Genomic DNA, 12,652 nt, shown 5'->3' with positions numbered 1-12,652 from the left:
AACCTGTTTTGGCCCGGTGCGGAAGGACTGTGTGAGTGCGCCCTGGGTCTCAGTGAAGTACACAACACTACAGTCAGACATGAGTGGAAGGGGACTTTACATTTAGCACCAAATCAAATGGTCGATTAAAAGATTGTTGCAACAGCTTATGAGACATAATAGAGCATAAGAATGTGCATCAGAGACTCACATCATAGTGTTCAAAGCCCTGATACACACACGCTTTAAATGGCTGCCTAACCAAAACACAGCGTTTAGTAAAGATTTATGGCTCGAAGACGTAAAGTTCAGCTTGAAATGATGGAAACAAAACATGAGAACAACAGCAGAGCAGCGTGGGTAAAGGAACGGCGTGCTGATGGAGCTCCAGCTCAGAGCCGAGAGGGATCATGGCCTTTGTATTCGACCCTGTCAGCTCCAGCACGACCTGAGGGACTGGATCCACCTGATTGGGCCAGGACCCTTAGAAGTTACCCGTTGTTAATATCACAGCGAACTGTGTGGACATCCGCGCCCCCCCTCTCCCTCCCCCGCCCGTTATCTGCAGAACATCACCGACTCTGCGGTTGTCACAGTGCGCTCAGACCCCCATACATCATGGAGGCCGCGTGAGCAATGAGTTCCCTTTCTTCCTCTGAAAGCTCCACATCTCTGCGGACTGTGACTGTCGACATCCTACGCACACACACACACACACACGCATACAGACACACAAACACACACACACACTGAACAATATCCCAGCAGTGTTTCAAGATGACAGGAAATAGAATCAACTTTTTGTCAAGTTGGCAGCGACTTCCTCAGCTCATGACTCTGAACTTGTGGGAGTGGAGAGAACGACGTCCTCACTCAGTCGGTGAGAATGGTTTAACGTCACAAAAGTGATATTGTGGCTCCCTCTGCTGTCGTAACAGAGGACGGAGCCCACTGTCACTTTAAGGGAACTGTGTGAACACTCCCATTCACACCTGCCTGCACGCTGAAGTGTCTTAAGATAACTTGGGGCGACTGTGTCTCAGTGGAGAGTGGGTCGTCGGGTCGTCCTCCATTTGAGATATCAGCGATTCAATCCCCAGCTCCCTGAGTCCGCATGTCAAAGTGTCCTTGGACAAGACCCTGAATTGCTCCCTGTGAATGTGGTGTGAATGGTTAGATTAGATGGTCTGTAGATGTCCACTGCCATCAGTGTGAACAGGTGAATGTGACAGACACTGTGAAAGCGTAGTCAGAAGACTAAGTCCAAGTCCATTTACCATAACTTTTATTATGATTTGGCAGTAGCTCAGTCCATAGGTGACTTGGCTGGGAACCGTAGGGTCGCTGGTTTGAGTCCCTGTGTGGACCATGAATGGAGCGTGGACTGGTGGCTGGAGAGGTGCCAGTTCATCTCCTGGGCACTGCTGAGGTGCTGTTGAGCAAGGTACCGAATCCCCAACTGCTCAGGGCGCCGGTCACTGGCAGCCCCCTCACTCTGACATCTCTCCATTAGTTGCATGTATATGTGTGTGCATGTGTGTTTATTTCGGGCCTGTGTGTGTAACAGGAAATGTAAGATACACTCATTACATAAACATTTATTCAGGAGTGTGTAGTGTGCAATCATCCTTGCAAGTTTCACCAAACTTCCCTTTAACTGTGATGGTTAATAATAATAAAAAAGGCTGTTTTTTGAATAGCACAGAAATAAAGAACTAGAATACAGTGAGCAGTGCAAAGAGCCCGTAGAGCAGGGCACACGGGTACGCCACCAGCAGCTGCTGGCCCTCCATAGCCAGGGTGGAGATGAAAATCTTGGAGGCAGAGAGGCTGCACCAGCTGATTCCTACCACGGCCAGCACCGTACCCAGGACGCCTCTGTGGAGACAAAGAGAGAGAGTCTCATTCTGCATCTCAGTGCCGTCTGACGCTCGCAGAAGGTAATGTCACAAGTTATAATACACAACCACTGAATGGACTTACTGCAAAGAGTAGAAGACAGCGAATGCAGAGAGCGCCACCATGGGCAGGAGGCAGTAGCCCAGGACGCTGGCCACGCAGCCGTAAGACACCGCCGGGGAACTCATCAGACTCAGCAGGATGTACATCCCAATACATGCTGTCGCACTGATGCCATACACATACCCAAAGTGGACTTTACCTGCCTGAACACATGGGAATGAAGAAACAGACAGGTGCTTCAGTCTTAACGAACGTACCATAGAGCAGTGAATGCTGAATACGGGTCCTAGTCATGGCCATTGGTCGAGCTGGGCAGTAGAAGCATGCCGGTGGCTCACCATCATTAAAGTGACCCCCAGTGCGACGCAGAACAGGATGGGACCTGTCAGATCCGTCTCGTTCATAATGCTGCCATCTGCAGGCTTAAAGGGGTTCAGCACCGTCAGCGTCTTCTGCCAGATGTGATCGAAATTAATGCCAAGTTCTAGACAATCAACAGGAAGGAACATTGGTAAGGACAGTTTCAACGCAGGAATGTTGCTTTCAGTCATTATTTGGTTCCCCAGATGTTTCCTGGGGTCGACACATCTGACCTCTATGTTCCCCGGGTCCTGTGTTCCCCGCTCGCATAAGTTAGAGGTTAGGGTTAGGGTTAGGGTTAGGGGGTAGTGTTAGGATCTACAGATTGATTGTACGCCTCCTACAGCGCCTTGGGTCAGCTGCAGGGTCATCAGCCGGGGACCACCGCTCATTGGAGTATCGCTCTCTTTAACCCCGGTACGCCTCCTGGTGGCGGAGCGGGGACGTCTCCCTGCCACCCCCTGCAGCTAACCCATCTCATTGCTTTGCCCCCCAGTTCTTATCCCTTCTCCTCAGCCACAGCCAGAAGCTTCCCTTCTCTGCTTCCTCAGCGAGGGCCTTGGTTTCCCTTCGGAGCTTCGCCCCGGTTGTTCCCACATCTCGAAGCAGCCGACAGCCTACTTCCACAGGGTAGACGGTAGTGGACCAGCCTGCCTCTCTGCGCTCAGCCGCCAGGTCTGTTTACTTGGCTGCTTTGCGCTCGTAGGCGGCTTGGATTCCCTCCTCCCAGGGGATGGTGAGCTCTACGAGCGTGGCAGACCTGGTAGCAGCGGACCACAGTACGATGTCTGGCCGGAGTGATGGGGTGGTGATCTCCCAGGGGAACTGCAGCTGCTCATAAGCCTATTTGCTGGGAAATTCAGCACTGAAAACATAACAGACCAGGGAACATAGGACCCTTTCTGGTCCAATGTCTTCCCGGTCACATACAAAGCAGGGAACATAGGACCCGGGGAACATAGGACCCGGGTAAGGTCCTGTGTAGTTATAATGACCTAAAGAAAACACATTTGTGCAGATGTAGATTATTTTTCACCCTCGAGAAGGGGAGGTTCCTCTTCAAGAGCATCTGTTCCCTCAGTCCCAGAAGGTGTTGCAGGTTGGTAGAACTGACCAGAGTACTGCTGCTCCAGGGAAGGATCCAGAGCACCCGGCACCAAAGTCTGCGCTCCGCTGGAAACAACAGTTAAAAGAGAGAAAATATATTTATCTTTATATATTTATGTAAACCCTCAGTGAGAGAGAATTAAAGTAGCAACGTCGTGGTAAGTCGTGGCAACCATCTAACTTTAACCATTCAAGATCAATGTCTAACCTCAACCATCTAACTTTAACCATTCAAGATCAACGTCTAACCTCAACCATCTAACTTTAACCATTCAAGATCAACGCCAAACTTCAACCATCTAACTTTAACCATTCAAGATCAATGTCTAACCCTCAACCATCTAACTTTAACCATTCAAGATCAACGCCAAACCTCAACCATCCAACTTTAACCATTTAAGATCAACGTCTAACCTCAACCATCTAACTTTAACCATTCAAGATCAACGCCAAACTTCAACCATCTAACTTTAACCATTCAAGATCAATGTCTAACCCTCAACCATCTAACTTTAACCATTCAAGATCAACGCCAAACCTCAACCATCCAACTTTAACCATTTAAGATCAAAGCCAAACTTCAACCATCTAACTTTAACCATTGGAGGCCAACACCTAACTTCAACCATCTAACTTTAACCATTTGAGGCCAACACCTAACTTAAACCATCTAACTTTAACCATTCAAGATCAAGTCAAGTCAAGTCAGTCAGTTTTATTGTCAAAAATTGCAATATGTATGACATACAAATGCAAAAAAGGAAATTACAGTCCTCTCAGATCCAGTGCAATCGGCATATACATACAACATAATAAAAATAATAAAAATATACAAAGAGTAAAAATATACAAAGAGTAAAAAATGTAAAGTGGCAGTGGATTGTAAAGTGAATAGATAATAATAATAATAAATAGACAGTAACAGTGCAATGACATTTGTTGAATCGAGGTAGAGCGGTATTATTCATTAAAGTGAGGTAGTGCAGTGAAGTGCAAATAGCAGTTCGAGTCCGAGTTCAGATGTAATGTGTGTGTGTGTGTGTGTGTGTGTGGGGGGGGGGGGGGTAGGGGTAGGGGGGGCATGATGTCAGATGACGGAGGGGAGGGGAGGTGTAAGGGTGGCTGTGGCAGGGGGCAGAGTCAGAGGGGGGAGGGGGGGCAGAGTAGGGAGGGAGTTGAGTCTCCTGACTGCCTGGTGGCAGAAACTGTCTTTTAGCTGGTTTTGGCTCGGAGACTCCGCAGTCTCCTCCCCGACGGCAGCAGGCTGAAGAGGCTGTTGGAGGGGTGGGTGGGGTCACCTGCGATCCTGATGGCTCTGCGGGTGAGACGGGTGTTGTAAATGTCCGACAGGGGGGGGGGAGAGACACCAATAATCCTCTCAGCTGCCCTCACGATGCGCTGCAGAGTCTTGCGGCAGGACACGGTGCAGGCGCCGTACCACACGGTGATGCAGCTGGAGAGGATGCTCTCGATGGTGCCTCTGTAGAAGGTGTGCATGATGGGGGTCGGGGCTCTTGCTCTCCTGAGCTTGCGGAGGAAGTACAGGCGCTGGTTTGCTCTCTTGGCCAGTGATGCTGTGTTGTTGCTCCAGGACAGGTCTTCAGAGATGTGCACTCCCAGGAACTTGGTGCTGCTCACCTGCTCCACTGCAGCACCGTCGATGGTGAGTGGAACATGCTGGGAGTGCCGTCGTCTGAAGTCCACAACAATCTCCTTCGTCTTCTCCACATTCAGGCGGAGATTGTTGTCCTTGCACCACGTGGCCAGGTGGCTCACCTCGTCCCTGTAGGCGGTCTCCTCATCGTTGCTGATGAGACCGACCACAGTTGTGTCGTCCGCAAACTTGATGAAGAGGTTGGAGCCGGATGATGGTGTACAGTCGTGGGTCAGCAGAGTGAAGAGGAGGGGGCTCAGCACACACCCCTGGGGGGCCCCTGTGTTGAGCGTGATGGTGCTGGAGGTGTTGCTTCCAACTCGAACTGCCTGTGGTCTCCCTGTCAGGAAGTCCAGCAGCCAGTTGCACAGGGAGGTGTTGAGCCCCAGCTGACTGAGCTTGTGGGTGAGCTGCTGAGGGATGATTGTGTTGAATGCTGAGCTGAAGTCGATGAACAGCATTCTGACGTAGGAGTCTCTGGTCTCTAGGTGGGTGAGGGCTGAGTGGAGGGCGGTGGAGATGGCATCGTCGGTCGAGCGGTTGGACCGATATGCAAACTGGAAAGGGTCCAGGGTGGGGGGGAGGGCAGACTTGATGTGTTGCATGACTAGCCGCTCGAAGCACTTCATGATGATGGGAGTGAGTGCAACCGGGCGGTAGTCATTGTGGCAGGTGGGGGACGACTTCTTCGGGACCGGGATGATGGTGGTGGCTTTGAGGCACGTGGGGACAACAGCCTGGCTCAGTGAGGTGTTGAAGATGTCCGTGAAGACATCTGTGAGCTCCTCAGCACAGTCTCTCAGGACACGACCAGGAATGTTGTCGGGACCCGGGGCTTTGTGCGCGTTGGTCCCTCTGAGGGATTTCCTCACGCTGTCCGGGGATAGCGTCAGCACCTGGTCGCCGAGAGGTGGTGAGGTCTTCTGTGCCGGGGTGCTGTTGTCAGCCTCGAAGCGAGCAAAGAAGTCGTTCAGCTGGTCTGGCAGAGTTGAGGAGTTGTCACAGGTCTGTGGAGAGGGCTTGTAGTCTGTGATGGTCTGTATCCCCCGCCACAGGTTCCTGGTGTTTCTGCTGTCTCTGAATTGGTCGGCGATCCTCCTGGAGTATTGTCTCTTGGCTATCCTGATGCCACGTGACAGGTTGGCCCGGGCTGTCCTCAGGCCCATCTCGTCGCCGGCTTTAAAGGCAACGTTACGAGCCTTCAGGAGCCTGTGGACCTCCTCTGTCAACCATGGCTTCTGGTTGGCCCGGATGGAGATGGTTTTAGTCACCGTGACGTCTTCCATGCACTTCCTCATGTAGGACATGACGGTGTCTGTGTACTCCTGGAGGTCTGTGGTGTTGTCGTAGGTGGCTGCTTGTCTGAACATGCTCCAGTCAGTGGTGGAAAAGCAGTCCTGGAGTGCCTCTGACGACCCCTCAGGCCACACCTGAACCTGCTTCTTGACTGGTTTGATGACCTTCACCAGGGGCCTGTGAGCTGGCATTAGCATGACATGATCAACGTCTAACCTCAACCATCCAACTTTAACTATCTAACTTTAACCATTCAAGATCAATGTCTAACTTCAACCATCTAACTTTAACCATTCAAGATCAACGTCGTGGTAATCTCGCACGTGCTTTAGAGGTGGAAAAACAACAAACACTACAGGTTCAGAGTGCCGTCAATCAGTAATGTTCAAGTCTTTATAAAGCTCTGATGCTTTTCCTTCAACACATCTCTGAATGCCGTTTAACAGCCCCAAGGAAAAGAGGAAAAGGCCTTAACCTCCGGTGCCCTCAAGTGTCAAGTTAATTTTATTAACATGGCCCATCACAAATTTGCCTCGAATCAATGACGTGTAAGATCAACTGACTGAGTGCATCTCTCTACTTTTAGAGGAAGCATTCTGTGTGTCGCGTGATCATAGTTGGACCGTCATGGTCCAACTATGATCACGCCAGACATTACTTGCATTTCAAGCTGAGCAGTGCGGATGCGACTTCCATGGCCCGTATAGCTGTTTCAGTTGGATATAATGGACACGTGCTGTGGGCATCCTACGACAGCCAGGTCCAGCGACCCACGCAGCCCATGTGGTTTGACCGTTACATCTCCATTAAATCTGGGGACAGAATCTGTTCAGCAGAGGCTGAGACTTCCTGGGTGTCCAAAGCCATTACAAATGTACTTTTCTCTTGGTTCATTTTGCACAAATCAAGCAAGGATATTCATCATTTCTGGCTTCTTCGTTTGGGTAAAGGAAATAAAGTCGCACAGGAAACGGGTTAATGCTACTTTTCATTGTGCAGCAGAATCATTTTTGATCCAGTTTGATTCTGGAAAAACATCCAGAACAAGCAGTTGACTATCTCTTGTTAAAGATGTCCTGTGGCGCAACAAACAAAGTTTATTGTCTGTATATAAAGATGGACGACACCTTCCCAACTGTACAAAAGTGAAGCCAAAATATCCTGGATGCAGGCACCACCATGTAAAAGCAGTAGTGCAGCAGTTATCAGCAGTATCGAAGTCCCATCCACACACCAGCCCGACCAATCACGAGTCAATCAGGATGTTTCACCAGGTTTTTATAGCATCAAATAACAATTAAAACCAAACTTTTGTTGTAATACCATTACATGTAGGTACTTCACATGTATGTACAGTATATGTGTATACTGTATGTATGTATAGTAGTTGTATTAGATGTTTGTACTTGTTTGCTGTTAAATAAAAATGAGTATTATGGTTTCTTGATAAGCCTGTTGAACAGTGGAGTATTGTCTTGAATGTGTATCGCATCACCCACGTGCACACATGCACACACGCACACATGCACACATAGGGCTGTCCTCAAAAGTCTGAACACTTACGTGTCGTAGTACGCAGGGCTCGTGGGGTCGTAGGTGTCATAGCAGGCCATGGTGTGACCCTGGTCATCTATGTAATACCCTGTCTGGTAGAAGTCCTGCTCAAAGTCCTGAAAGTCCCCCATGCTGATCAGAAGAACAGAGTCAAGACAAAACAACACACAACAGTTGACCGGACATAGAAGTGAGTACTTCCTCATTAGTGCAGAGAAACAGAAGAGAGAGGCTTCATCACCCGCCCCAATCCCACAGTTGCCTGCAGGACAATACAGGAGGGAGTATGAATAAAGTATCCAAGTTGAGTCAACGCCATGGCCAAGAACGAAAGCTGGAGTTTCTTTAGTGCAAATAAACAGTAAGTCACATTTTCTCCAACTGTCAATCATGGACGAATGGACCAGTTCTCCCGGCCGGGACATACCAGACATCATGTATGTTGTGTCCATTGTGTCGGGACATTGACTGAATATAAAGATGGACACTGTCCTCCAACTGTACACATTTCGGATAGGGATGTACCCCTAGAAGACTTGCATGAACTCTTGCGAGACTCGCTTCTCAACCACCTATACTCACTTCAACCAGTTAGATCAACACCTAACCTCAACCATCTAACTTTAACCATTTGAGCTAAATGCCTAACCTTGACTATGTCATGAGACGTTCACAAATCTACAAATGATCCCAGTATGGGTGCTGCCATCTTGTAATTTTGGAGCCGACGTCTGCACGGTCGTGATAGTCCAGTGACCTGCGGTATAGCAGTCCTTCCCATACACCCGCACGACTAATCACGAGTCAATCACAGCTGTCAATCATGATGTTTCATCCCGTTTTTAAAGCATCACGTGACTACTTAAAACCAAACTGGTTAAAAAAAAGAACTCTTGAACAACATCAATGTTAAAAAAAAAAGACCTAAAACGATAGAAAATAAATTTGGGAAGAATGAATTTGACATAAACTGTGATGTTCTTTTAGTTTGGACCTGAACGGGCGGAATTTATGACCTACAGTTACGTGGGCCAGGACCTTTGCTGCCATATATGACTTGTTGAGTATTATTGGTGCGTTTACTTGCGTGTAACTTTCAACTGGAACGACCCCCGAAGTTTGATTTCCGACTCGGAAAGTCGGACGATCCACACAACGCCCGAGTTGACACTAAAAAAGACGCTCCATGCTCTTTCCTCTCTTTGCAGTTTCCCTTTGTAGCCGTTTTATAATGATAGTGAACTTCTTCCTAATTTAATCTCTTCATCATGAACCAAACACTGTCTTACTTCCTGAACACACCGGACTGGAGCTCCCATGTCTCTTTATCTTCCCCAAAATGAATGAATCAGATGTTTGGACCTTTTTTTGCAGCAGGTTATTTTGAAAAATGGAAAACTATCTTAACGTAATGGGTGTTAATAATAAGAGCTTACAGGCCTAAAGGTTAGACAACAGTAGACTCACCTGTTTAAGTGTACGGTACACAGCCACACAGTGCAGTAGGCTTCCTCTCAGACGCTTCACAGAGCACTGTGGTGTTGTCCGAGCAGGGAACATGTTCGGATACTCTATTCATAGTTGGCTATATTTGGATTTGGTCTCTGGGCTGTGACGACGGCTCTGCGCCTCTTAACTCTGTCTCTACCTCTGAAGGGTCACCTCTGTATGCTTGGTGATCCTTCATTTACTCCAAACCACAAGTATTGTCAGAACAATACACTTATATACTATATACACAGAGTTAAAGACACATGTTTAGCTGTTTTTGAATGTGGGAAATCCTCCGACAGCAGCTGCTCCTGGGTCCGGCTTCAGTGCGGCACCAGCTGGCAGCTGCAGGGGAACAGTACAGGGCCATTGAACCCCCGCTCTATCTGATATTATTCATGTTTAAAAATGTCAAAATGTGACAAAGGTCAGCCTCAGGTCATTGTATCTATTGTTTACATTGGTTTCTAAATGACAAATACTTCGTATGAGTAACAGGACTGAGGTTTTTCTTTAGTTTGCATTACATTGAATTAGCAAATACGTGAAACATAGCCACATGGCATCGATGGGGGTCATCACTATGTTCCCGGGTCCCATAAGCCTCTACCTTCACGGATTTAATTCAGTATTTCTTAAGGCTAGAGGTCACGGTTAGGGTCAGGGTCAGGGTTAGGCGGTAGTGTTAGGGTCAGGGTTAGGGTTAGGGTTAGGGTTAGGGATAGGGTCGGGGCGGTGTTAGGGTCATGGTCAGGAGTTGGTGTTAGGGTCAGGGTCAGGGTTAGGGTTAGGGTTAGGGATAGGGTCGGGGTGGTGTTAGGGTCAGGGTCAGGAGGTGGTGTTAGGGTCAGGAGGTGGTGTTAGGGTCAGGAGGTGGGGTCAGGGTCAGGGTCAGGAGGTGGTGTTAGGGTTAGGAGGTGGTGTTAGGGTCAGGTTCAGGGTCAGGAGGTGGTGTTAGGGTCAGGGTTAGGAGGTAGTGTTAGGGTCAGGGTTAGGAGGTGGTGTTAGGGTCTATTCAGGGTTAGGAGGTAGTGTTAGGGTCAGGTTCAGGGTCAGGAGGTGGTGTTAGGGTCAGGGTCAGGAGGTGGTGTTCGGGTCAGGGTTAGGAGGTAGTGTTCGGGTCAGGTTCAGGGTCAGGAGGTGGTGTTAGGGTCAGGGTCAGGAGGTGGTGTTAGGGTCAGGGACAGGGTCAGGAGGTGGTGTTAGGGTCAGGAGGTGGTGTTAGGGTCAGGGGGTTGGTGACAGGGTCTACATAAGCCTATTTCTCTGGGAATTCAGTGCTGATTGATTGTAGAAAAAACAACAGACCGGTGAACACAGGACCCTTTCTGTGAACAGCGGGGAACATCAGACTCTTTATTTATCTATTTTTTTTTAAAGGATGATCAATACATAAAAATGTCAGCACTAAAATAATGTGAATGTATCTGGCTGTTATATGTATGTGGCTATATATGTATTTAAAATGTCAGGGGAGTGCGGATGACACGTCCTGGCATGTTTAACCCGTGCATGATCATGTGTTTTCAGTGGCGGGCCGTGCATTTCAGACCTGCTGCAGCGATGCCCTACCACACTTCATCCACCTCTTAAAACCATGATTATGATGCCATGGCTATACACATAATGCATTTAGACCAAAACACAGTACAACTGGGCGTTGCATCACCTTAACATATAGTCAAGTACAACAGAGTTATATTACTCTACTGAGTTTTATTCACTCCACCAACAGGATGAGCTTTAACACGTTTGTTCACTGTCAAATCACTTCAATCAACCAACCAATCACGTCACAGCCGAAGCAGCGTCACAGAAACATTCATTTTATATTTTTTAACAATATTAACTCAGCAAAATAAAGAAAGCTGCAAAAGTCACCCACGAAAATACAAAAATAACTCAACTATAAGCTTTACTCTCACGTTCATTTGCTCCATGTATCCCACCACGGGCTCACGCGCCTTTATAAATCACACAAAGGCATCATTTCAGAAAACAATAAAAGGCTTTTAAGGTAAAATACAAAGTTGTATTAAATCCAGCAACACGACAGCCATGAGCTTTAACAAGTGTGTTCTCCAAACAGCGCGTCATCACACACAAACCGACGCACATTCATTGCAAAATAAACAATTTACAGAATATTTGCCAAAAATAGGTTGTTAATACATATTTAACATTATTAAATAAAATGGGGAAAATCATACAAATCTAATAAAACATAAAGTTCTCTGTACTCACTCAGGTCAAGTGTGTTTGAATAATGCTGAGTCAAGCTAGCTAGCTAGCTAGCTAGCGTCGGGTCGGACGGCCTCTCTTTACGGTGTTTAGCTTATCTTGGTTAATGCCACAGGTCCGTTATCATTGACTTTAAGAGCGTACTCACACTGTCCTCCCGGACCGAGACCCGGACTTTAGGGTACTTGTCCCCCCTCCCTCTCCCCCCGCGCCCCAGCCCCGTTTGTACTCACACTACCAGGGCCGGCCAATGCTTCTTGCTGTCCATACGACATCACGCCGTAACACTTCACACACATTGATCGCGTGTGTGTGGCTTTGTTTACAAATCTTTCCGTAGACCTCGGAGTTTTTGTGCGTCTTGTCGACTGTTTTTGAATCTTTTCATCGACCAAATCTGCAGTAAACACTCCACCTCCGCATCACACCAACGTGAACCTTTCACCGCCATTGGTTTAAATGTCCGCGCATGGTCCCTCCTTCTATTTACATGTCCGAACAGGCGGACATAACGCTACTGCCGTAGGGCTCGTGCTCGTGCGCACGCTCGTGCTCGTACATGTGCAAACGGCTCCGCTAAAGCCCACCTCTTTCAAGCGGGCCGTGGACGGTCCGCTGGCCGCAGTTGAGCGCGGAGCGGGTCCACTCACACTGCCTAAAGGTACGAGGCTTTAGCTGAAAAACCGGTTTTGGCCGCGGCCAAAAGGACAGTGTGAGTAGGCTCTAAGCTACCATGCGCCCGCACTGTTGCTTCTGAAGGCGTAAGGGCAGATTGGGACCTTGGCAACACATGATGCTGAATAATGATTGGATCAAAACTCTAACATAAACGCCAGCCCCCCCAGATCTCAACCCTGGGCTGGAAGCAGAGCAACCAACTTAGCTATGAAACAAAGCTATGAAATGGAGAGTATAGACTATGGGGAACAATTTAATACATATTTGTGGAAAGAATATATATTAAAAAAAGTATATATGAGGGTCCACCACTGTGTGTTTTATTCATTT

The 12,652-nt window shown here is 48.1% G+C and overlaps 1 protein-coding gene across 1 annotated transcript; it reads right to left on the bottom strand.

The window, feature by feature from the left end:
- Window positions 1-1,303: 1,303 nt before the first annotated feature.
- Window positions 1,304-9,470, bottom strand: LOC310955027 (protein YIPF7-like). The gene is made up of 6 exons (XM_083924749.1): window positions 9,380-9,470; window positions 7,922-8,044; window positions 3,338-3,474; window positions 2,280-2,425; window positions 1,963-2,144; window positions 1,304-1,857 (listed from the first exon to the last, which is right to left on the bottom strand). The coding sequence occupies exons 2-6, from the start codon at window positions 8,041-8,043 to the stop codon at window positions 1,695-1,697; spliced, it is 750 nt and encodes a 249-aa protein (XP_083780875.1). The 5' UTR covers window position 8,044; window positions 9,380-9,470; the 3' UTR covers window positions 1,304-1,694.
- Between the last annotated feature and the right edge of the window lie 3,182 nt (window positions 9,471-12,652).

Source organism: Echiichthys vipera (genome assembly GCF_963691815.1).
Source record: "Echiichthys vipera genome assembly, chromosome: 12".
NCBI classification, from domain to species: Eukaryota; Metazoa; Chordata; class Actinopteri; order Perciformes; family Trachinidae; genus Echiichthys; species Echiichthys vipera.
This window is presented reverse-complemented; position numbering and strand designations above follow the sequence as displayed.

Excerpts from the sequence above, each read along its gene's own strand:
- LOC310955027 (XM_083924749.1), bottom strand. The coding sequence starts at position 8,043 with ATGGGGGACTTTCAGGACTTTGAGCAGGACTTCTACCAGACAGGGTAT. Across the intron at positions 2,426-3,337 it reads GGAACCTCCCCTTCTCGAGG|AACTTGGCATTAATTTCGAT; the intron begins GTGAAAAATAAT and ends TTGATTGTCTAG. Across the intron at positions 1,858-1,962 it reads GCTGTCTTCTACTCTTTGCA|AGGCGTCCTGGGTACGGTGC; the intron begins GTAAGTCCATTC and ends TTGTCTCCACAG.